The sequence below is a fragment of the Trichoplusia ni genome, chromosome 15 (genome assembly GCF_003590095.1).
Source record: "Trichoplusia ni isolate ovarian cell line Hi5 chromosome 15, tn1, whole genome shotgun sequence".
NCBI lineage: Eukaryota > Metazoa > Arthropoda > Insecta > Lepidoptera > Noctuidae > Trichoplusia > Trichoplusia ni.
The window spans coordinates 8,871,491-8,894,771 of record NC_039492.1 but is presented as its reverse complement, the minus strand read 5'-3'; the positions used below and the strand labels follow the sequence as shown (position 1 = coordinate 8,894,771).

Genomic DNA, 23,281 nt, shown 5'->3' with positions numbered 1-23,281 from the left:
AGGTAAGCTTTTCGTCTTTTTTAATTCGTAATTTGTTTCTTGTCTATATACTTTTTCAAATTAAAGTTATGACAAAATCTTAATCCATAAACTATTTTTTGAATGGCGGTTTTCAGAAGCAAGTCATAACTGCGTAGATTGGAACTGAGTCTGTTTTCACAATCTGTGGATACCCATTAAAATCACGTCAGTCTGCCAATTCAAAAAATTGGATTCATTCATGTCATTGTACTCATACTGCTCAACGCTCAATATTGCTCATTGCAGCACAAGTTTTATTGTTGAATACACGGAATAACAGTGAATTTTATTTTTAATATTGATCATAGATCGTTAACTTTTCTACAAGTGTTGTTGGTTGTGTGTTTTTAATTGTCTTTACCTTGCCGAATCTGATATAGTTGACCGTATTGAGCTTAATTTTATCGTTAAGATCTTTATCGCTGCTGTAATTTATACACGTTTTATTGAATAATAGACAAAAATGGATAACGTAAAGGCCGGGGACAACGTTTTAGTAATTTGGAACAGTGATAACCAAAGCAGCATTAGCAATTTAGTGGAAGAAATAAAAGCCGTCATAAAAAATGGGTCAGTCGTTCTGGAAAACTCTGAAATGATAACGGAATGTAAGTGTTTTTATACTAGGTGCGCATTAAACCTTAATATTTTTTTGATAATCATATTATTGTTGTTGAATTTGAGTAAGAACAAAGAGTAACTATCAACTTTTATTATCAGTTGTGCCAAATGTTTTCCATTTTTCATTCAATCTTGTTTTACTAAATGATATAATTTGTGATTATTCCAGCATCCCGACCTCATTCATCATTTGAAGCTGTATTATCAAACTGGCTGCCACCCCACACAGTGAAACACACTGACAACATTCTGGCAATTATTGTCAAACTCCTGAAACCCAGCGGCAAACTCATTCTCAAAGATGAAACAGATTTAACCACATCACTCAAGTTAAATGGATTTGTTAATGTCACAAAGTCTTCGGACAATTTATATTTAGCTGAAAAACCTAAATTTGAGGTGAGTCATACAATATCCACAAATTTAGTTTAATTTCGTATCGCCTGATTTCTGAAGTCCATGATAGTATAGAATAGTAAATGAGTCTGTAAATGTAAGGAGATCAGTTGCAGCAATATCATGAATTTAAAGAAATAATTACCAATTTTTGTATATGACAGACAGTCTTTGAAATTGGGTATGAATTTTCATGAATTAATTTATGTACAGATCAAACTATATTTTTTTCACAAACCTCATATTTTGTAGATTTAATGCATTGACCTTTTGAACTATTTCTTTGACATTGATTAATTATACAGTGAAAATAAATAATACCATCCATAACAAGACTGTTGTTTAATACACACAGATGTCCAAATATTTGAATGCCCATGATTTTAAGTTTCATTATTTGTTCAAATATTATTTTAGGATTGTTCAGCAAGTATTAAAACATTACATTTGAATAAAAATAGAACTAAATTTTGTTATTTGTTTAGTTCAATAAATCCTCAGAGCAATTGTAGGTTTATATTACTTCTGTTGTCAAAAGTTTATTAATTGAAAGAGAATCCTTTAAAAAATCTTAGCTCTGTAACTCTCAGTACACATACTAATCAACCTGTCCATAGTAGGGTTACAATTAAAACCGGTGCTTACTTTCATATAAAATATTTTATTAAGAAAAAATGAATAGTTATGTTAATTTGTATTACAATTATTTAGTTCTTGTTTTTGATCGTACCCAGTCTTTATAATCATAGTTTATAGACATATGCCATACATAAAGTTATGATTGGTTAGTAGAGTGACATTGGTTGCAATGAAACACTTGTTAAATAGGTTTAATACTATCATTGAAATTGTATTTAACATTTATTTATTTTTCTAGATTGGTTCCAAAGCATCATTAAAACTAAATGGCCAGCCTGCAGTATGGAAAATTGAGGATACGGTCGAAGAAGCATGGACTGGTGCTAATGATGATGACATCATTGATGATAACCAACTCCTGGATGAAAATGATCTGAAGAAACCAGACCAAAGCTCACTGAGAGGTATGCAGTTTTCATCATCATCATCTCAGCCTATCGCCGTCCACTGCTGAACATAGGCCTCCCCCGTATATTTAGTAACCAAAATGCAGTTTTGGTTACTAAATACATCACAATTTGAACATTAACATTAAGAAAGAGTGCTGAGTACTGATTGCAAAAGCACTTTAGTGCTTAAAATGTGGTAGTCCATAGCGCTAGATTATGTTTTATTCTCTGTCTTGCTCCGATAAACATAAAAAAAAGTTACAACATGTTCAAGCCCAGCAGTATTATTTATCCCCTTTGCACTTAAAAACACTTCAATTCGAAGCCTGCACAAAGCTAGTATACTGAACGACCTTTGTTAATACCAAATGATAACAAACTCATTATGCAATGTAATGAACATTGTTTATGAAACTGGGTCAGAATATTACAACACTGTTAGTATTTGACTTCTTACTACAGAGAAAAAGTAGATTATTGTAAAAGTGTTATGCACCCAGAAAAATATTTGTAACATATTTTTGAGCAAGACAACATCATATTTCTAATTGCTAACAAAGGTCAGGTGTTTTTCGAAATGTAGAGTTATATATGTTAAAAAAATCAATTAACACTGTATTAGTTGAAAAGCCCATCTTAATATTATTTTGTTTAACTATAAAACTTAAAATATAAATTACTCTGTAGCACATAATATAAATACTTGATAATTGCTTATCAGTTGTTGTCCGCGCACGTCTTATCTTGATAACAAAACAACATCACACAGGTGGAGGTGTTGTGTTCCGAGCCGTGTTGGCTCACAATGATTAGGTTGAGGTTTTGTGTTCCGAGTTCTAATGACGCAGCCCATTCATGTAAGGTCAATGGCACTGTAGTTAGAACTTGACAAACGAGTTTGTTTTTATAAAAGGAAACTCATGTTACCTGTCATTTGAAATGTCATTTTTACAAATAAGTCTGAATGATAATCATTAGTACTTTTGATTTGTGAAGTTGTGACTTTAAATGCTCAGTATGTTTATGAATGGTCGTCTCATAAGTCGACTATGTTTTCATGACTGAATAGTATACACCATACGTCATATTAAATGTGTCCATTCTTTATACTAGATCAACACATAAGCATCTCATAGAGTATGCTGTGAACTATGCTCATTATACATGTAACATACAATTATTGTTAAAACTGTATTCTGTACTGAAAATGATAGAATATCTCACGTCTCACGACTTGTTTTCAATAATATAGACTACTTCTGTGTCATTTCCCATAGCAATGTTGGTATCGGTTTCCTGCATTATAAGTTAATACGCCAACAGTCCGTATGTAAATAAAGATGTCTGCCCTGTAGTGTCAGCCTTCTTCCAACTATGTTGGGGTCGGCTTCCAGTCTAACCGGACTCAGCTAAGTACCAATGTTTTACAAGGAGCGGCTGCATATTTGATCTCCTCAACCTAGTTACCTGGGCAACAAAATACCCCTTGGTTAGACTGGTTGTCAGACTTTTCAGCTTCTGACTACCTTTAACGACTGTCAAAGATGTAGGAATAACAGCCGGGGCCCACAATTTAACGTGCCTTCCGAAACACGGAGGAACTCGTTGAACTTCGTGGCTTAACCTGTGATCGATTCATTATGCGGTTATAGCTTAAATTCACGAATGAAAATATATAATACGTCATGACTATGCAAGAGCGCAACGTATACGTGCGAATCATATTTTATCTCTGGTATCAAAATATGTTCGCTGTCACGATGTTCTTGCAAGTTAGATAGTCTTAATGCATCTGCCTTTTGAAGATGCATCAATCTTATCTTTAATATCCGCTTGTCGTTATTGTCATATTGTTCCATTTTATCAACTGCATATACTGCGCCCCGCGAGGTTACCAACAATTAAAAAGTACCATTTGTGTTGTAAAGTGGTTTAGCCGTTTGAGCGTGAATGGATAACAAACACACTAACATGAATACTAAAACTTTTGCCTCCATAATATTAGTGTGATGTTCATTTTCAGTGTGTGCGACTACTGGCAAGAGAAAAGCGTGTGCGGATTGTTCCTGTGGCCTGGCTGAGGAACTGCGGGGTGAGGTCAAGGAGACTCCGAAATCCTCTTGTGGAAGTGTGAGTATCTACAAAATACTTGTAGCAGCTTAGAGTCAGGTGGCGCACTCGTGAACATTAGTAAAAAAGAAACAATTTGATTCACGACAAATGACTATAATGAATTACGAATATAGCAAAAGCTAATCAGTTCAGCGGGCCTAAAGTCATCTCTTAAAGTAATATTAAAGCGAGACAGCGCAATACACATTAGCTTTGTCCAGTAACAATCCCATAAGACCTTTTAAAAACACTTAAGAAATTATACTTAAAGTTATAATGCAACTCATTATATTGCGCACTGTTCGTAAATAAATTTATCGCCAATAATTATTCTAAATAGTAAAGGATTTACAATATTGAATGGACGCAAACAATACCATTAGTCTGCCCGGGGCCAATCTAAAATACCTGCTAATAAATGAATTACAAAAAAGTCTACTGAACGAAACAAGAAATAAAGTAGTTCATGATCACGCACACAAGGTTAATCTAAATACGCTTGCGTGCTTTATACATAATAGACAAGATCACCTTAAATGATGAATCACTGTTTCCGTAAAACACAAATCTACCATTTACCAGGTAGACGTTGGTATTGATAGATTTTGACCGCGACTATGTAGGCTTTAAAGTTAGATGTCGCGGAAAAGGGAACTGTGTTCATATTGATCATAGGCATGACTGACGCTAAACTATCGTTCATCGAAATAGATTCAGTAGTTTTGCCATTTGGGCATGACAATGAATTTTGAAGTTTTCTAAGGTACCGTGCTGCTCAGGTACTAGGGTTGAGGAGAAGTGTAGCTGCATCCGGTTAGACCTTAAGCTGATCCCAACATAGTTGGAAAAAGGCTAGGATGATGATGGTAAAAATGATTGCATTGACTGGCCTGTTGGTCTAGTGGTTAGTGACCCTGACTGCTATACCGGAGGTCGTGGGTTCGATTCCCACCCAGGACAAATGTTTGTGTGATGAGCACGATCATTTGTTCTGTGTCTGGGTGTAATTTATCTATAATATGTATGAATTTAGAACTATATAAGTATGTTTATCAGTTGTCTAGTACTCATAACACAAGCTCTGCTTAATTTAAGACTAGATGGCGTTGTGTGAATATTGTCCAACAACGTTATATATTAAAAAAAAATGCAATCATCTTTTGGCAACTTTACGGAATCTGTTATTGAGATTGATCTATCACTATACGTGTTTATTGATGTTGTTGATTGCCAAATGCCAGACCAGTATAATGCCGGCGTTAATTCATTCATAGTGCTGACGATAATGTTTATATTTAAATGACTTTCCTTTATGTACCTGCCCAACTACTAACAAAATTAAGCTTAGACAGTGGTCTTTATTTTCTTATATATTATGTTGTAACATATAAATAAATAAAGGTACATGGTTTTCTGCTTATCTGGATCGATTAAACCTAGTTATGCAATCTATATTCCCATAAAGTACTTATAAAATTTCACATTACAGTAGAGCAAGAAAATCGTTAACAAAACAATTTGTACAACACCTATTTCTTTTATGTTATTGTGAATTTATTATCTATACGGTTATATTTTAATAATAAATTGTACTCTTTCCAGTGTTACCTTGGTGACGCATTCCGCTGCGCGACGTGCCCTTACCTGGGCATGCCCGCCTTCAAGCCGGGTGAAAAGGTGAAGCTCGATCTCAACTCCGATATATAAACTACATGAACAATCTCACTTTAGACCCAGTACTAAGTATTAGTATGTATAACAGTTTTGATTCTATGCTTTCAATAAATTAATAAGTGCTATTTGTAAAATTATTTTTATTTGGCACCCGGCCCCTGTTTTGACTGGCAACTTAATTTGCTGTCAAGTTAACTAACAACCGCCAGTTGTTTTTTATAGTGAACATCACTTTTTGATGCTTCTCACTGGTTTGATGACCAGATTTTCTATTCAACCTCTTTTTTGCAGAAATGGTTGTCTATATTACTAAGAGGACAAATATGGTTTCCTAAAGTTTTAATCAACTGCCCTTGGTTGACGTTGAATACACTAAAATACGTAGACATTAATAGATTAAATTTAGTTTGTAATCATACGCTGAAAAGTAGTTTGGTAATTATTCAAATAGTGTAGTGATGCTAGTTTTTTTTATTGTATATACATATGTCAATATGTATTACCTACCAGGCTAGTGTTCATTTTTCTTTCCAAATTGTTAGTTTCCAAAAGTTTGTTAGTAGATACTATTTAATGCACTAACTTTGATATTTTCTGCGCAACTTACATTGTATTAACATACTCCTTTTCCAAGTGTTAACAATAATAATGTAGTTATTTTTATTTTTATTTTTATTTTATTTGGGAAACAAACAGATGTAATATAGTTAATAAAATACATACAAAATAAACAGTACTCAATCCAGAACAGTTTCCACACTAAATTAAAACATTTGCGCCAAATGCGAAACTGAATAAAATTTAAAAAGAATTGCAAACAAATATAAACAATTTAGATAAAAAAAAATAGAAGTTACCTTACATCTACGTATCGAGATTATTATTATTAAATTAAGATAGGAGGTATGGTAGCATTTCGCTCGAGGCTCTATGCCCAAACGTGAGACACCAGAACCTAGGTGTTATGTAAAATTATCAACTATTTATGTTAGGTAATCTGTAATCTCAGATACAAGAGAATGTACTTTGGTGTCTTTAACCGATAAGAGGCATAATCTCCCTCCGGGGTGGAGAAAGTTAATGAGGATTTCCCTGGGTAAAAAAGGTTTAAATAAATTAGAGTACCTTGATGACGTCCGTCGTGTTTTCGACGTGTGACACATTGGTAACCAGGGCCGGATCTAGGGGTCCAGGGGCCTCGAGGCAACAAAGGAGTGGTGGCCCCCTTGGTTCAAGTTATTTTCATCAGTGAAAAAATATCGAGCTTTTTTTTAGATGCCTACTTTAGTGGTGGGCCCTAGGCACTGGCCTAAAGTGCCTTATGGATAATACTGCACCGTTGGTAGCTCAACTTATATTGAGTCCTGAGCGTTAGCTCTCGTTGAAATGGTATTGTTCGTAGCCTCTACATTTGTACGGCGGTATAGGCAGGAAGTTTATTTGTAGTGACCCATATATACCGATATATATATTGTTATTGTTCAGAAACTAGGTTGTGGTCAACTAATTTCCGTATCGTAAACTTATTTTAGATTCTGTCCTTATAGCTGGTTAGACCTTAACGTAGAAAGGCTGTCGTATTTTGCCTACGATTTCCTGTTATCAGTTTAGCAAGGATAGACTGAAGATTTCAAGAGTTATTGCAACTCAATTTTGTGCCTCTAAGTCAAAGGTTTTGAAATACCAGTTATCGGATTAGGATGTAAAATAAAACAATAAAATAGCAAATATTCAATTATACATATTTTCTCTTCTTTTTACAAACAGTTAACTTATTTAACATATTTCGATCTATAACATTTTTCCATTTACAATAAATCTGAATAGTAGTCATTCCGCTATACAATAAAATATACATATATATTTTTTTGCGATATCTGTCATATAATAACAATTTTTATAGTTATTTATCTATTAATTTAAATGACACAACATTTCCTGTTCTCTACTGTACGCTATTACATTGGAAAGTGTACAAACCTGGTACAATTTTGGTTCTGGAATTTCCACGGATATAGCTATGTCCCTGATTGTAAGACTTTCCACGGTAAAATGTCCTCTAAGTTTATGGCTATCATTGAAATGTTTTACAACAACTCCAACACAATAGCAGTGGATTACTAAAATATTGAAAATCTGTTAAGGATGGCACAATCACTTTGTGTCACTGTTGCTCGGCGAGGGTCACACCCCCGCCTCGCGGTCTACGGACCATTACTGGCCATGCCTGAACTTGGCAACAACTATAACATTATGAATCTCTCTTCATACATTATAAACTATTGTCACTATATCTGTAACACCTAAATATCGTTCAATCACAATTAGAGACGTGTCTCCCACAAACAACACTCATAGTAAATAGTCTTGGAAGAAACAGAATGTGAAATGTAGATATTTATAAAAGTCTGTAAACGGAAGAAATTGCCATCATAAGAGTTAGGATTGTTTGCAACGCAAGTAACTTGTAGCTGATGTCAGTCTTAGGATTAAATCTGTTGGTGGATCGTCGGCTATAGTAATCTCGGATTACATTCATAAAAATCTATAAAACGACCGCCATTGTTTTAAGTCATAATACGACTTTTATAATAAACTCTCACTGGAAGGATTTTAATGGAATAGATATATTCGCTGTTAATTTCTTGCAAACAATCGTCACTGTTATTAATGTCAGCCTCTAGTTTACGTATAACGAATCTATATGACGGAATCAAACGTATTGCAAACAACATTTGCATATTGTCTAATTAATACAATTTACAACAAACATCGACTCACATAATAAATTTGATGGTAAATATTATACACCTTAATAGTGTAGCATATAATCAAGTAACAAGTGCTGACTGAATATGTACCTACACATAACGATACTTTAACGTATAATTGACTCACTAAATCTACTAGGAGGCGCGGAAGAACATCGATTGTGCCAATATTATACAATGGATTGGCTTATTACAACATAGTACTCCTTAACAAAATTTTCTCTATAATATCAATCATGATTGTGCCTGATTTACGTCCATAAAAATAATATAGCACCTTTTTGAAATTAAATTAATACTTTCTGAATTTGGATTTTGGGAAATAATACTTTTTGTAACGAATTTTGTACTAAATGATTGTCCAGCGTTGATGCGGAGCTTCAGTGACGAGGGAACGACTCGCGCCCACAAATAAATGCTCCTATCTCATAATTTAAGTAATATCTTCAAAGAAACTACAATCCCACAACATTCAGTAAAGCGTCCCAGTCTTTTCAAAAGTTTATTTTCATCAAATTGAGATCTTGTTTAGACTTGATAGCGACCGGCTCGCGCGTGACGTCGCCGCGCCGCGAGACACTAGTCATATAGTTTGTGAGGTAGGCTTAGTCATGATCTAATGAAAGCGCCTTGTTAGAAAATACCGATTAATAAAATGAGATCTTTCATTACAATTACAAATATTAATATAAAGACGATAAAACTAGAATTACATACATTATACAACAAATTATTAACTTTTGTACAACACCTTCCGCCGTCGATGAGGTGTCCGTATTCTATGGTCGTCGGTTATCGTTTAACACAATAATGATTAATAGCACGTAGCATTTGCGGTACAATGAAACTACCCTTCGCGAACCTAACTGTCCGTACCCTTTACTTCCGCATTCGAGTGTGACCGAGTGTACGCGTACTCTGCGTGCAGTCGTACAGTCGCACACACAGTACACTCTTCTTATCTGTCTTATCACCGAGTGCGATAGATTTGTAGAACATCCATGACTCATTTACATCTGACAACGTAATTGTTCGAAATAAACTTTTATGCCAACAATACATCGATTTCAATTTCAAGCAAATATGAAAATTATGTTTTTGACTTAGTATTTATATAAAATTAATTTGATTTTGATATGGCCATGCATTGGTCGTTATTTACATAACGATATATGTATATCAATCACAGACGCTACATGTTATGTTTGTATTTGTTGAACTTTTAGTTTTCCAGCGTTTCATTTTTGAGTATACAACATCTATACATTTTCTTACCAATAACGCACTTATTAGTCTAAAACATATATTTCTTTTATTCAAGCAATACTCCATACCTACTCTGACCAATAACTACAAAATATCACAGACTGTGTGTTTATTATGTATACATCTTCTCATAGAAAAGTTATGTGTATCACACATGGACGTCAAAAGCAATAGAGATGACATCTATATAACCATGATCATTATACATATTTCAATTTTTATTTTACAATATATAACTATCAATTATCAACATTTATATTAGATCAAATTATTTGTCAGAAGAGTTTGCCAGCACAGTTGAGCTACGCGATGCCACGCGGAGACACGTTCGACAATTACATCGTCATGGATATGTCTGCAGTCACAACCATCGGAGGAGAATGGAACTCTGACCTGACTGCGTCCTGAACAAACATAATTCAGAATACTCGTATAGAAAGGAATCAGTCGAGATTTAAGCACACGTCAGCCCATTACTACTACCTACATCTAACATTCATTGTACCTTTTGTTTTGTTTATATATGCATTGCCACGTGTCCGTTCAGACTGGCGATAAAATCTCATTGGTTATCACAATATCTAACCTACTTTAAGATCTGGTACAAACTTACACATGGTTATTTTTGTGCTTATTATTTAGAAAATGTTTTAACTCCATGTTGGTGGATTATAAAATATAATATGGTTTAAAGTTTGTCGTGTAAGTATGTCTAAAGCGTTTTACTTTGTATGCCGTATATCATAGTATATCATTCGTGTACCATAGAGGAATCAGAACTTTGTGAACGTGCGGTGTCGGGGGACACCGCTATCCCTTCCCTTTTGTGACACATTGAGTTAGTCATGGAGCGTAACGTTCAACTTCAATCTAAGTTACATACATTATTTACAACATCGTACACGAACGCGTACAGAAGCACCCGACAGTAAAAAGCACCTAGAGTTTCCAAATAGAATTTCATAAGCGTACCATTATGGACTGTCGATCGCTGCAGAAACCGCGCAAATAAACATAAAACAGTAGTGCATGCCGCGACATGCAACTGAACTCACTGGGGCCGTTTGTTTATCTATCTACACACCCTTCCTACGAGGAAGTCAACCTTCATAACACTTTCCACTGTCCATTCCACTTAGAATTCAGCAGGTTCGGCACTAAAACGTAACTGAGTCAGTAACGAGTAGCGAGTTGCAACGATCACAACACGATCAAGACAGTTCTCCTCCAAATACGAATACGAAGGTTTTGCACGTGGCTACGTCTCAGCGTTTCTTGAGGGCCGGAGGGTTGTCCTCGCCGACGTCGGAGGCGGACCAGCGTCGCTTGCGCGCGTCCTCCTTGACGCTGAGGTTCTCGGGGTGCGTCTGAGGGGGCGCGGGGGGCGCGGGCGGGGGCGCGGGCGCGTGCCGCCGCGCCACCAGCGACACGCACACGTCGCCCACCTGCAGCCGCTGCACGCGCAGCCCGTACTGCGCCAGCGTGCGCTCCGGCTTGCACGACGCCCAGCCGCGCCCGTACACGAAGAACGGGTGCTCTACCGTTGATTCCAGCTCCACCTGGAATTCAAATAAAAAAAGCATTAATAAAACTCATATTTTGGTTTTCCAAATTCAAGGGGATCTGACAAGCTAGATATTAGTTACAGATCTACAGGCGTAACAAAACTTAAAGTGTGCGAGGTGTCGAATTGGACGTAAGAAAGAGTGGGTATAATATATATCTGATTGCATTAGCTCAGAGCCAACTCTGAGCTAATGCAATCAGATATATATTATTTCTCTTAAGCTCAGTGGACTAAGCGTGATGATAAAAAAGATGCTAATTACCTGCGAGCGGTTCCTATCATAGGTGAGCGTGAGCGCGAGGCGGTCGCCGCGCTCGTCGAGCCGCAGCAGCGTGCACTGCGTGAGGGCGAGGTCGCCGCTGCGGTCAGCGCTCATCACGAAGTCCTCCGTCCGCATCTCCTCCACGCGCCGCAGCGAGCCGTCCTCGAGCCGGATCAACGCGCCGCGGCAGAAGTACGGCGCAGGCGCTCCTCGCTCGGGGGACGTTGGGGGTTCCTGGAATCAGCAAAGAAATCGTTAAGTTTCAGGGCATATTGATTTTTAGATTTAATTTCATGCGTTTTACCTCTTCGTTTTAAACAAAAGAATATTGTAAATTTCATAAAAATGTGGATAGTTACCTCTCTTGGAGGCGGAGCAGGCGCTGGTGCTGACATAGGCGGTGAGTGCGGCGCAGGCGCAGGAGGCACGAAGCCGGAGGTGGCTCGCGGCCGTAATGGGTAGTTGGCCGGCGGCGGTTGCTGCGGCGCTCGCGTGCGGTACAGGTAGGACGCGTACGACGCCGGGTGCGGCAGGAACGGTGCGTATGCACCGGGCACGGAGGGGAACGGGGGCGCGGAGGGCGCGGGCGGCGCGGGCATGGCGTCCCGCGGCCGCCGCGGCGCGTACCGGGCGTACGGCCGCGGCGGCGGCGCGAGGAACTCGGGCGTCATGCCGGCCTGCGGCGGCGGGTACAGGTTCAGCTGCCCGAGCTGCCCCAGCTGGGCCAGCGCCTCGCCGGGGAGACTCGCTGAGATCATCGGACGGGCTGGAATCAAACAACGTCTTTGTTAATTATCTTGTCGATATTTTCATCAATGAATTAAGCAGGAAAACATTGGCAGACATTCAAAAAAGATGGCGCGTAAGAAACAGGCACGCGTACCCCACATTGCGCTAACGTAGCCAGAAATGATATTAAGATATCAAACATTGTATCTACATTTAATTTAGGTTGTTCACATGTCAACATCTGCATTGTAATAAGATAATAATATATTGCCTCGTTAAACTCGTTGAGCGTGGAAACATTAGCACTCTGATTAATATTGAGATTGTTCAGAAGTCTTCGCGTCCATGGGCTGTGAGTAAGTAAACGTCCAGCATCTGCGTTAGATTGCTCGAGTCTTTAGTATCGCGACAAGATAAGAATGTGGAGCGGCCGACGTCAACATTATAAATAGATTTTATTCACGTACATAAAAGTTAGTAATTCAGTGTGCACGCCACATGACGTGTACTAGTCTGTCGTATAAACACCGCTTTAGTTCTATTTTTAGGGTACGGTCTACCATCACATAAAACGATCTTTGTTGCTTTATCGTTGCCAGTACGCACTACCCGAGCAGTACCAACTGGACTGGTGGAAAATAAACGTTAATAATGATAATATGTAAGTTGTTGCTCCCCAGCTTAGTACATTCATGTTTTGTCTCTCCTCTTCAATTATAAGTACTTTAATGAACCAAGATAAAACCAATTCAGAATTCAGCTCATCAAAAAGCCATTGATTTGAGCGATTCGATTGGTTTAATTCCACAGCATTTAAAGTAATGAACGCTTATTACTATAACTCCTAAGTAAAACACTCGAAGCTTTTAATTCTTCGTTGCTATGTACCTAATAAACTACTACGCAAAGTGAAACAGTTAGGCAGTAAGCGCAGCAACAATATTGGAGATAAATAACTTCTAATTTCAAGCAGACGTAAGTTTAACACAAGGTTATCTCAATACCGATACAACTGTTTCTCAATTGTTTGGATACTTATCACGATTACATGAAACACGTGTACACACGAAAGTAAATATTTTTCCACTTTGTTTGAAATTTGTACACTATGCCTATTAGTTTCTTAATGTTAAATATACGTTTCAAGTGTTATCTGTCCAAGTACCGTTAATCTTTTAATGGACTAACATTGTAACAAAAGAATTATTGGTGTAGTTATTGTATTGTCGAAAAAGAACGATGTCATGTCAGCCATCTTTAATTTTGTACGCATATATTTTTTAAAAAGCCCATGTGTATTGAAAATCGAGAAATCGTTAAATAAATATTAAGACGAATTACTCGGAAGGAAATGCGTATAACTTGAGGGGTCGTCAACATTCCATTGCGTTAGTGCTGCAGGCGATAATTTAAAGAACAAAGAATGCGCCGACGCACCTGCGCAAACAATAAGCTCTTTTCGAGTTAGCATACCTCTCTCACTGCAGGGGATGACTGCTCTATACATATACAAAATCTTGTTAGCGAGTATACTACGCACTTACGTACTGTCACGCACGCCGTAAAAGAACAAAAAGGAAAAACAGCTGTTGGACCATCATTGTCAGTAATTTTAATAAAAGAAAATTCGATTCCACAACACAGAAGCTTAAATTGACATAGAATACGAGAATAATAATTTATTATTTAAGTATTCTTGACAGATTCCGTGAATGTTAATTTGCTACTGTTTGGATATTCTTGGAAAAGTTACTCAATTATTTACTGATAAAAGCCATCCAAAGATGTGAAACTCGATAGGAATCGAAATATTACACAAGTAGGCTTTCTAAGCTTAGTCACGAATCTATCGCGGCCTTGCCGAGTGAAACGGTTTTAGGCACTCCGAAAAAGACCTAAGTCATTCCATTTTAGAAAAATTCTTGCTCATTTTATAACAATGACAAGTTAAGAAAACATCAGATAAAGTAGTTAGTGTACAAAGGCAACTTATTTTCCTTATCTGGTTTCATGGAAAATCGAGAAACAATATAGAGTATGAATACATTACGCCTTCGCTTCGTATCGCATTCTCAACACAGTCAACACATAACGCATGTAATGTGTGCAAAATTACACACATACTTAATTTTGTTACGTAATACTTAAAAGCGTGAAGTTTTTACTTTACACATATAAATAACGTACGTGTGCGGTGTGAAGTTAAATTTCGTGAACGAGGAAACGAGATCGCATTGCCACTGTGACTCACGAAAACAATGAGAGATGAAGAGACGTGACTAAGGCTTTAAAAATTCAAGTCAATTAGCTCTTAGCCACGGTTAGGCGTCGGAACGATGCGCAACGAACGCCATATTGCTGACAGCCGACTATTTTCAAACGTATTTAACAATAAATATCAAAGCTAGTTCTTACAACAATGATAGACAAATATATTTTTTTTATTACAATGCTAAAAATATAGTTTAAATCAAGTTCTAGACATGACAGAAATCATAATCACGTTGCAAAAAACTTGATTCATGTTTTTTGCCGTTTATTTCAACGGCCGACTGAATGAGGATATTTATCACACTGTTTCTTGTCGGTATGTGTGACCTTTAAATAGTTCCAGAGGCCGAATACGTAAATACCGTTTGATCATCGGGATATAATAAAAATATGTAAGTATAAATAAATTAAGTGCGTTCTAATTTAGATTTTGTGGAACGCTGTCTGTCGGTTTGGTCGTATGGACGTAGGCGCAGGCAGCAAGGCCGCGAGTTCGCCGGCCGCGAACTAAAAAACCGCGTATGAATGGCGAGCCAAATTCGCGAACGATTCTCGGCGGAAGCGCTTACATCACGCCTTCAACATGGCCGCCGTAACGCTCAGCTAATTATTATTTGTTAAAACATTTGTCAACCTTTTTCCTTTTTTATTTCAATAACGACCACTAGACCGCATTCTCTTATAGCATCGAGAAGTATTCAATATGACGTCACTGGTCTGTTGCGATTATGATTGATAGAATATTTCTAAAAAATCTCTATTCAAGCATATTGTACCATTAGACATAAGTAGATAGTTTATATGCAGTTTAAACAACCAACGGCTTTAATATGTTTCAATGTTAATTCCTCAAAGCGAGAAAAAGTATGTTAAATTTACAAACAACGCAATACGCGAAAAAGTTACGAGTATTTAAAAAGTAGTAGGATAATAACAGTATGGTGTTATTAGGCGGCGTGGCGGGCGCTGGTGGCGGGCGGCGGCGGTCGATAGGGCGCCGCCCGTAACCCACTTCCGACGCCCCTGACCTTGCCGCCGCCATTCACGCCGCGTCTTACAGCGGCCGCCATCACAACCACCCCACTTCCCCCGGTTACCCCACTTCTCCTACAACCACCCACCCCCACACGCACACCGCGCCGCTCAACCTTACAAATGCTCGGGTACTCGGATTATTTTGACTTTACGCTTGATTCGACTGACTGGGATGTTTATCAAACATCTGTTTACACCAAGTTAGTTTTATTAAAAGTTTAGGAAATACTGAAGCGTTGTTTGGAAAAATAAACAGTTTTGCTTTGATTTTCAGCAAGCTGGTCAGTGTTGTTTCAGACAATAAACCGATGAATAAATTAATAAAAACTTAAAGATAATTAGTATCTCACGTTCCTACACAAATTGTAGAAATAATAACGAAGACAATACAAACAGAGCTATCTGTATAATTAGCTTGACTGAGCAATCAAATCTTGTGCGCGATTGCAAACATTTCTATTTTCATTACTTATTAAATTAATTGTCGTGAGCGTCCAACCGGGAATGCTATAATATGATCCCACCTGTCCCGCCCAGCTGTCGCAGACGTGTAGGGTTGCCAGACGTATATCTTGTTTGCGTAATGTTGCATGCCCTAAATAATCGAAGACATTCATAAATAACCCTTCGTGGAACCGATAGGCGCGATCATTTTGGGTTTTCATGTGATTAGATACAGATTAGATTGGTTTTGGATACATATTTGATGTAGGTCGAACATAATGTCATGTATTTTTGATGCTACGCCAAATCTAAGAAGAATTAAGGAATTGAACTAAAGGTATTCAAAGCGCTTCAGATAATTATTTGCTGGATCTTGGACTTAATAATCCGATATTTAGATTGTAAGTAATTTCAGTGAAACATTAAAAGTCTTTCTCTCAGTGTTATGTCTAGAATCCCTAAAGTATAAAATAACAGTCTTCTTAAAACTACAAAAATATAACAGTTTACTCCTCAATTTAGTGATAACCCTATTACCCTTGAATAGAAAAGTACCCAACCCTAACCAATCTAGGCAGTCAACATGCAAACATTACATGTAATCGGTAATTACGTACATATGTACGATAAGCATAACTTGGCGTAGTGTGAACTCAAGAATAAACAGTTAATTATATCGACTCTACGTATTGTTGCGAACGAATATCGAATTGTGTTCATCAAATCGATTTAGAACTCGTATAAAATCGAGAGACATACGACTGTAAGTAAAACGTCAAACCGATTTCAATCTCCATTTAGCCTCCCTGTCTCTTGACAAGCGAAATGGCCATTTAAGAATGTCTTATGGTTACAGTATTAGGGGATTAAGTGCCCAGATTCAATCCAGTACCTAAATAGACGTAGTTCTGTAGACTCGATGCATAACAGATCCAATCTCGGAGCCCCAATCGCCTTGGTACCCCGCAAGGCTGATTGAGCTCGCCTGCGGTCACGGCTGTAAGGATATTTTTAGTCAATGTCCCTGCTTGTTACCTTGTGCACCGACCAGAGTCGCATCCCAACAGACTATGTATTGTGACATTGATTTATTATGCCTGTAACTGTACCGAGTCCGTTCTAAAGAGTTTCAATTGAACGATTTTATGATAACTTGCAAATTTGTAGCGCGACTCCTGTAGTTTTGATCTTTAAGTATGGTTTTTGAGGACGTTTATACGGGCTCAGATTATCTTAATTAACATTTCTTCAGATTTAAGCTTCCATAAATACCCGTCGTTAATGAATCCTTGACAGGTCCTTGACAAATTAATTATCTATTCAGTAGAATCAAAAGGAATGTAACATTTGATTAGAATGTACTTTTACTGAAGTGGTGTATCATCTTTATCACAATTCGTCAGCCACTTTACGTAATACATTGAGAATTATGTACAGTATTAGCATCCATTAGTTTAGCTAAACACACTACATATGTGATTGACGTCAATGTAGCTATTGTAAATGAAACATACCTAAATTAAGTCAGACCGGTTGCTAGTCGAGTCTGATTCTTATTTCGTATGATGTTTCTAACGATTTCACGCATAAAAGTATAAAACCGTGTCTATGTTATCCATTAAATAAAGTGCCTGTATTATAGAGTTTTTTTTTTTGGCACTATGGTCTTTAAGTTGCAATGGCATTTGATTGTACGAATAAAATTGAATTGTTAAATGGTGCTATTTAGGTACGCCAATCTTAAGTGTTTGCTGTTTTGTTACAAAATAATAATTTGATAACAATAACATTTATTTATTACTGGCTAACTCCTGTGATACAAAATAAAAGAACACATGTCTTCAAAAATACGACCTTTCGTTTAAATTTAAAAGGTAAACTCACATTTCACGGACTTTCGTACAAATTGAAGAGTTTAATATTAAATAATAAGTAGTGCCTGTAATAAAGACGGACAATTTATAAATGTGTACGTGATGTTGGGCTCCGTTGCGACGCTGAATGAACCGTGGGCTAGTCACGCGACGCCAGTTACGTAAACCCGAGTTTCCACAATATTACTTGTTTGCGGTAAAAAGGCAACTGACGTGTTAATTGCATTGCAGTATTGCTAATTATAATATTAACTTGCATTTTGTATCGTATCGAGAAACCGGCTCCGGTCTGTTAAGGACAGTTATTTCGAGTTTCGTTTGCTGTTTCGCACGTAGGTACCTATACAGTGTAACCTGTGTAACAGATTCAGGCAAAGGCTGTCGCAGGACGCCCTTTTAATAATTTAGCAACTGGAATAGACTTCTATTCGAATTCTGGTCTGTATTTTTACCTTAACCTCGAAATATGAAAGAGTTTTTAAGAGTAAATGATAAAATCGCCTTTTATGGGAGAGATCTCTAGTCAATCACTAGTTTAAAGATACGTTTAACAAGGTGGCGAACCAAATTATCCTGCGTAATTGCTGTTCTGATGGCCACGTCGAAGTTACAAGGAGGCGGTTTATTCGTTTAAACGATCAATTTGGAGTCCAACAACAGTTTTATTGAGTGTATCACGCAATAGCAGAGCCGAGGCAAACAACCCCGCCTACACCAGCGACTCGCGACGTTACACCGACTTCTATTTACATACAAGTCAGGGTTGTCAGATAAATCGTGTGTAAAAACGTAAATAACGTGTATTATGCGGTGAACGTAAAATGTAAAAATATAATTTCAGTACTAAATCAGTTTTAGTTTATGCCAGAGTTACATAACCGCCGCGTTCGAATACGCTTTGAAAAACAATATTGAACGGCGATTTTCTTTTCCATTTTCCTCAACGAATACCTTAGAGACAAAAGTTTAGGAAAGTAATTTAAGTTGTGACAACCCTGTAAGTGTCCATTATTGTTAAGTTGCGGCCACCGTCGCCCACGCGGCGACACACCGACAATGTTGTGTTAATGTGTCCCCACCTGTGTGCACAGGCGCCATCAATATGGCAAGCGAATTGTATGAAAAACTGAGCATTGATTAATTTGTATTTCCTAAGGCGGTTTCAATTATCTAGTACAATCCCTACTCGAGACGTATTAAGTACGTAAGGTCATGTTGTTGCCAGCTCAATCATATTTTTTTTTCTAGAATGAATTCTTAGAATGTCTAAGACTGGATAAATCCGGCTGAGTGTGGGCTCTCGATGTTAACAGTTACTTCAGTCGCTCTTGAAATACTTTTTAGGGCAAACGATTTTTCGTGGCTGATTTAAAATTTAAATATCTACTTGGCGTAAAAATATCGAATTGGTGCAGCATTAGCAACAATTAGTGAGTTCAACGACCGACTTTTGAATATTAGAATTTTCTTACAAATCTAGCTTAATTGTGTTATCATTGACGCGGCGTTAATTGATTTAATTAATTATTATGTGATTCGAACAGCACTGTAATCAATATTCCACTTGTGAACGTAAAAATGTGGGCCAATATTTGAATGTATCATGTGATGTGTAAATTCTTTATTTAAATAATGATGTGGTCAATACACACTTGTTCCATTGAACGAGCGTGAGTTCACTCGACATTGTACGTTTTTTTAAACGTGTTGGGAATAAATGTTTGCTGGCTATAATTAAATGAGTTTGTAAGTTATATTGTGGGTATCATACTGGCTCATAAAGTATGGCTTGGCGTATAATTGGTTGGCTAGGTCGCCCACTCTTCTACGTCAACCGGTATACTATAATATGTGATTTATACAAAACTGTTTTCACATGTTTCGAGATTTGTCTTGTACGTTACAATATAAAAAAAACATTTCAATATAATATCACAGAACGAGCAATGAATAAACGACTGTTGAAAAATTCCAAATCCTGCTAATTATAAGGTCATGCTAAAGCCCGCAGGGATTCAAAGGAGTACAAATTAACTTGGCTCAAACAAAACTTGAATGTCAAGGTTTAAATGTAAAGCAAATGTTTAATTTGCCTTTTACTAGATCAAACTCTCTGACCTTTTACCGTTACATCATTATAAAGTAGAAAATTCTATTTCATATTTTATTAAAGTTCAGAAACGTTACATTACGAGTACATACATAATTAGAAAAAAACAATGTCTAGCAAAAGCAACCTTTGAATACTTGGAATTTCATCGCATTGCAGTAAAAGTACGAGTGTTATAATAAAAACATTCCTGTTTAGAAAAAAAAAAGGTATCTCTAAAATGTATATTCGTGGAATTTCAGAGTAAACAAAACATTAGTTTAAAATGTGTGGATGGTAGATGAGTGTCAGGCGTGTCAGCGTCCGCCTACACGAGCCCTCGCTAAATGGACTTTATTTTAGGCTGCATTGGATGGATACACGAAAGCCGAACAGAACAGCCTTTTCAAATCTAGGTCACGTCTATTTTAATTCTTATTTCCTATGCCGTTTATATAAAATCTTTAGCGGACCTGCCTCTGCATTGTGGTTATTTAGAAGTGAAATAATTTGAGTAAATGGAATATTTTTGACTTATAGTTGACATGACTTGCAAGAACTATGAGATTCATAGGTATATTAGTTTGTTTAGTGTAAGCAAGTTATCATTCTACAAACATCTGTATAGTAGGTACAGGTATCTAGTATAATCTTATGTCATTATTATTTTTGGAAGAGAATCGGTGCGTTAACTGTGAGGACCTATTCACTATAAAAAGGTGTGCTCACATAATTTTCATTGATCCTAAAGCTGAAAATATAATGAAGCATGAATCTCCGTATCCCTTGGCCCTTGTACTTAAAATAACATTAACATGTTACGACACAAGTAAAAATACTTGTAAGCACTTTAGCCGCGGACATTGACGTGTTAAATAAAAAAAAGAAACAGTTTTCTGTCAAGCTTCGTGAGTTTTCTCACGAACACTGGTAAGCTATTTTCACACTGTCCGCAAAACAATCTTGATAAATGGAATAATATTTCTGAAACCGAGACAAGTATTCAAGTAGTCTTACTGTCTAGTTAAACATTTGAGTAATGAGCTATTTACAAAGCGTGTTATCGATTTATTGAGAAAATGTTTCCCCACCCAATTCACGGTACACAGTAATTAAGAAATTGCCGTAACTTGGTTATGGATGATAAATTTCGTAAATAGTGAAATGTGTATCTAATTATATAACATCTACTGTCACGTTTTTAATGTACAAACACTATCTTATCTGGCATTCGACGATTTCAACCAATAAAAATGTAAAGGTCGTCCGACATCCATATTCGTACGATATTTTGAACCGTGGTCTGCGAAATTAATTTGGAAAAGACTTGTTAGAGGACAATGTGAAGGCCACGAAATGCGGTTCGTTTAAAATAAAGTTGATTCATTTCACGAGTTATTCGGCGTTAAAATCAGGGGTGATCAATCATTGGGATGTGAGTGACGTAATCGGCGCGGTCCCGTCTCCTCGAGCGCGTGACGTTTGCAGCACAGCGTACGGCACAGTAGCGCCGCAGAACCACTTACATACATGATAAGTAAACATAACGGCACGTGTAAAGGTGATGTACCCCTGGAAACTATGACATTAAGAGCTTCACTGCTACAAGTTTTATTTTTTCAATTTCCGTGACCTTATAACATTCTGTTTTCATTTGACTCCAGTTGCCGTATGTATCATTATTCATATTTCTTCATTTAATACGACTGTATAATATCCTACTTATGAATGTCAATTGATGATTTATCGAATCAGTTTTTAGCATTCCTAATTCAAGAATAGATACTGCTATCATTCGCGATTAATATATCTGTTCTTCGATTAATTATTTGGGCTATTATCATACTGAATGGCCGAATTCGATTTGGATAAATGTAGATACCTACATATTATGTATAAAACTAAACTTTATTTCGTTTTATCAGATTATTGATAACGTTTAGAATGTACGTCATTTATGATACGATATTCTCTGGAATTATTGCGTATTTATGTTTGTTTCTAATCAGCAGGTAAAATGTTAAAATATGTATGAGTATTGAGTAAAGGTTTACTGAATATAATTTAATATATCGTCAAAATAAGATAGTTACCCGTTACACGATTTTATAAATAACCGATATTATCCTTGTTTTCGTTAAGCTATTGTTAAATTACGTAAATAAATTCCCTGAAGAGATAAAGAGTTTTATTATTACGTATCTAATCCATTAAAACCTCTTTTTTATAAAATCGATTAATTTATCTAAGTATTAACTATGTTCGATCGTACGTTCTATATTTATATGTTGACTTTGTTATAATATATTTACGTAAATGACATATTTTCCTGTTTTTATTAGTATTATCATGTCCATGTTTTTGTTTAAAGGTATGAAAGATTATCTTGGTGTTTTAAAGAGTTAGGTGATTCCCTCTATTTTCTACTCAAATCACTTATCTAGAAATAAGTCTTCCAGTCAATTTACTATTATGAATGATTATATAACTCATTAACAAGAAATATTCAATGTAAAATCGTGAACTAAAATTCGGAATCACAATGTTTCACAAACAATGTATTTTGTTAAAAGTATCGTGACTGTTGCCAAAGAGTTAGGGATAATAAGCGCGCTTATCCAAGAATAGTGGACGATCAATCAAACCGTCGCGTCAATGCTCAATAGACGGTGTTTTTGCCAATGTGCCAAGTGCTTTCCCTTGGCTCGCGAGCTTGCCAACCACGCGGCGGCGCGGCGCGGACCATACAAACTTACAAACACACCTTCGCTCATTCCTCACACACAAATAAACAATTAACGTACATCTGCACTCTACAAATTCTATAGATAAATTAGTCGTGCATTCAGACGTGTCGCTATAATACCTACTATTATTAATTCGCGAAAGGTCACACCTCGTTGGAACAACAACGATTGTTGTTGCTAATTAAAATCTTATTATGTGTCCAATATGATTAATCAAAATCGAGCCACGAAACAAACAAGTCGCTATCATGCACGGTTTAAACTCAGTAGAAAGTAATTTGATAAATGTGTCTACTTTGCAAGTGTTCGAGTGTCCTATTTTGCAACACCTATAAGTATTTGCAAACATATCAGCGGTGACCTCGTGTAAACAG

General features: G+C 36.7%; 2 protein-coding genes across 3 annotated transcripts in view; one reads left to right on the top strand and one right to left on the bottom strand.

Moving 5' to 3' along the window:
• Positions 1-202: 202 nt before the first annotated feature.
• LOC113501202 (anamorsin homolog) lies at positions 203-5,986 on the top strand. 2 transcript variants are annotated; one of them, XM_026882272.1, is made up of 5 exons: positions 203-629; positions 812-1,041; positions 1,916-2,081; positions 4,090-4,218; positions 4,255-4,672. In XM_026882272.1, the coding sequence occupies exons 1-5, from the start codon at positions 485-487 to the stop codon at positions 4,320-4,322; spliced, it is 738 nt and encodes a 245-aa protein (XP_026738073.1). In that variant the 5' UTR covers positions 203-484; the 3' UTR covers positions 4,323-4,672. The 2 variants fall into 2 exon arrangements, with proteins under 2 accessions (XP_026738073.1, XP_026738072.1); XM_026882271.1 differs by lacking the exon at positions 4,255-4,672 and adding an exon at positions 5,781-5,986 and having other exon boundaries at positions 204-629; positions 4,090-4,196.
• A 1,587-nt stretch (positions 5,987-7,573) lies between these two features.
• LOC113501544 (ataxin-1-like) overlaps positions 7,574-23,281 on the bottom strand; it is a 31,429-nt gene continuing 15,721 nt past the window's right edge. The window contains exons 2-4 of the mRNA XM_026882731.1: positions 12,078-12,484; positions 11,719-11,952; positions 7,574-11,448 (exon numbers count right to left, since the gene is read on the bottom strand). Coding sequence (XP_026738532.1) covers positions 11,155-11,448; positions 11,719-11,952; positions 12,078-12,476 — 927 coding nt within the window. The 5' untranslated portion in view covers positions 12,477-12,484 and the 3' untranslated portion in view covers positions 7,574-11,154. The remainder of the gene's footprint in view (positions 11,449-11,718; positions 11,953-12,077; positions 12,485-23,281) is intronic.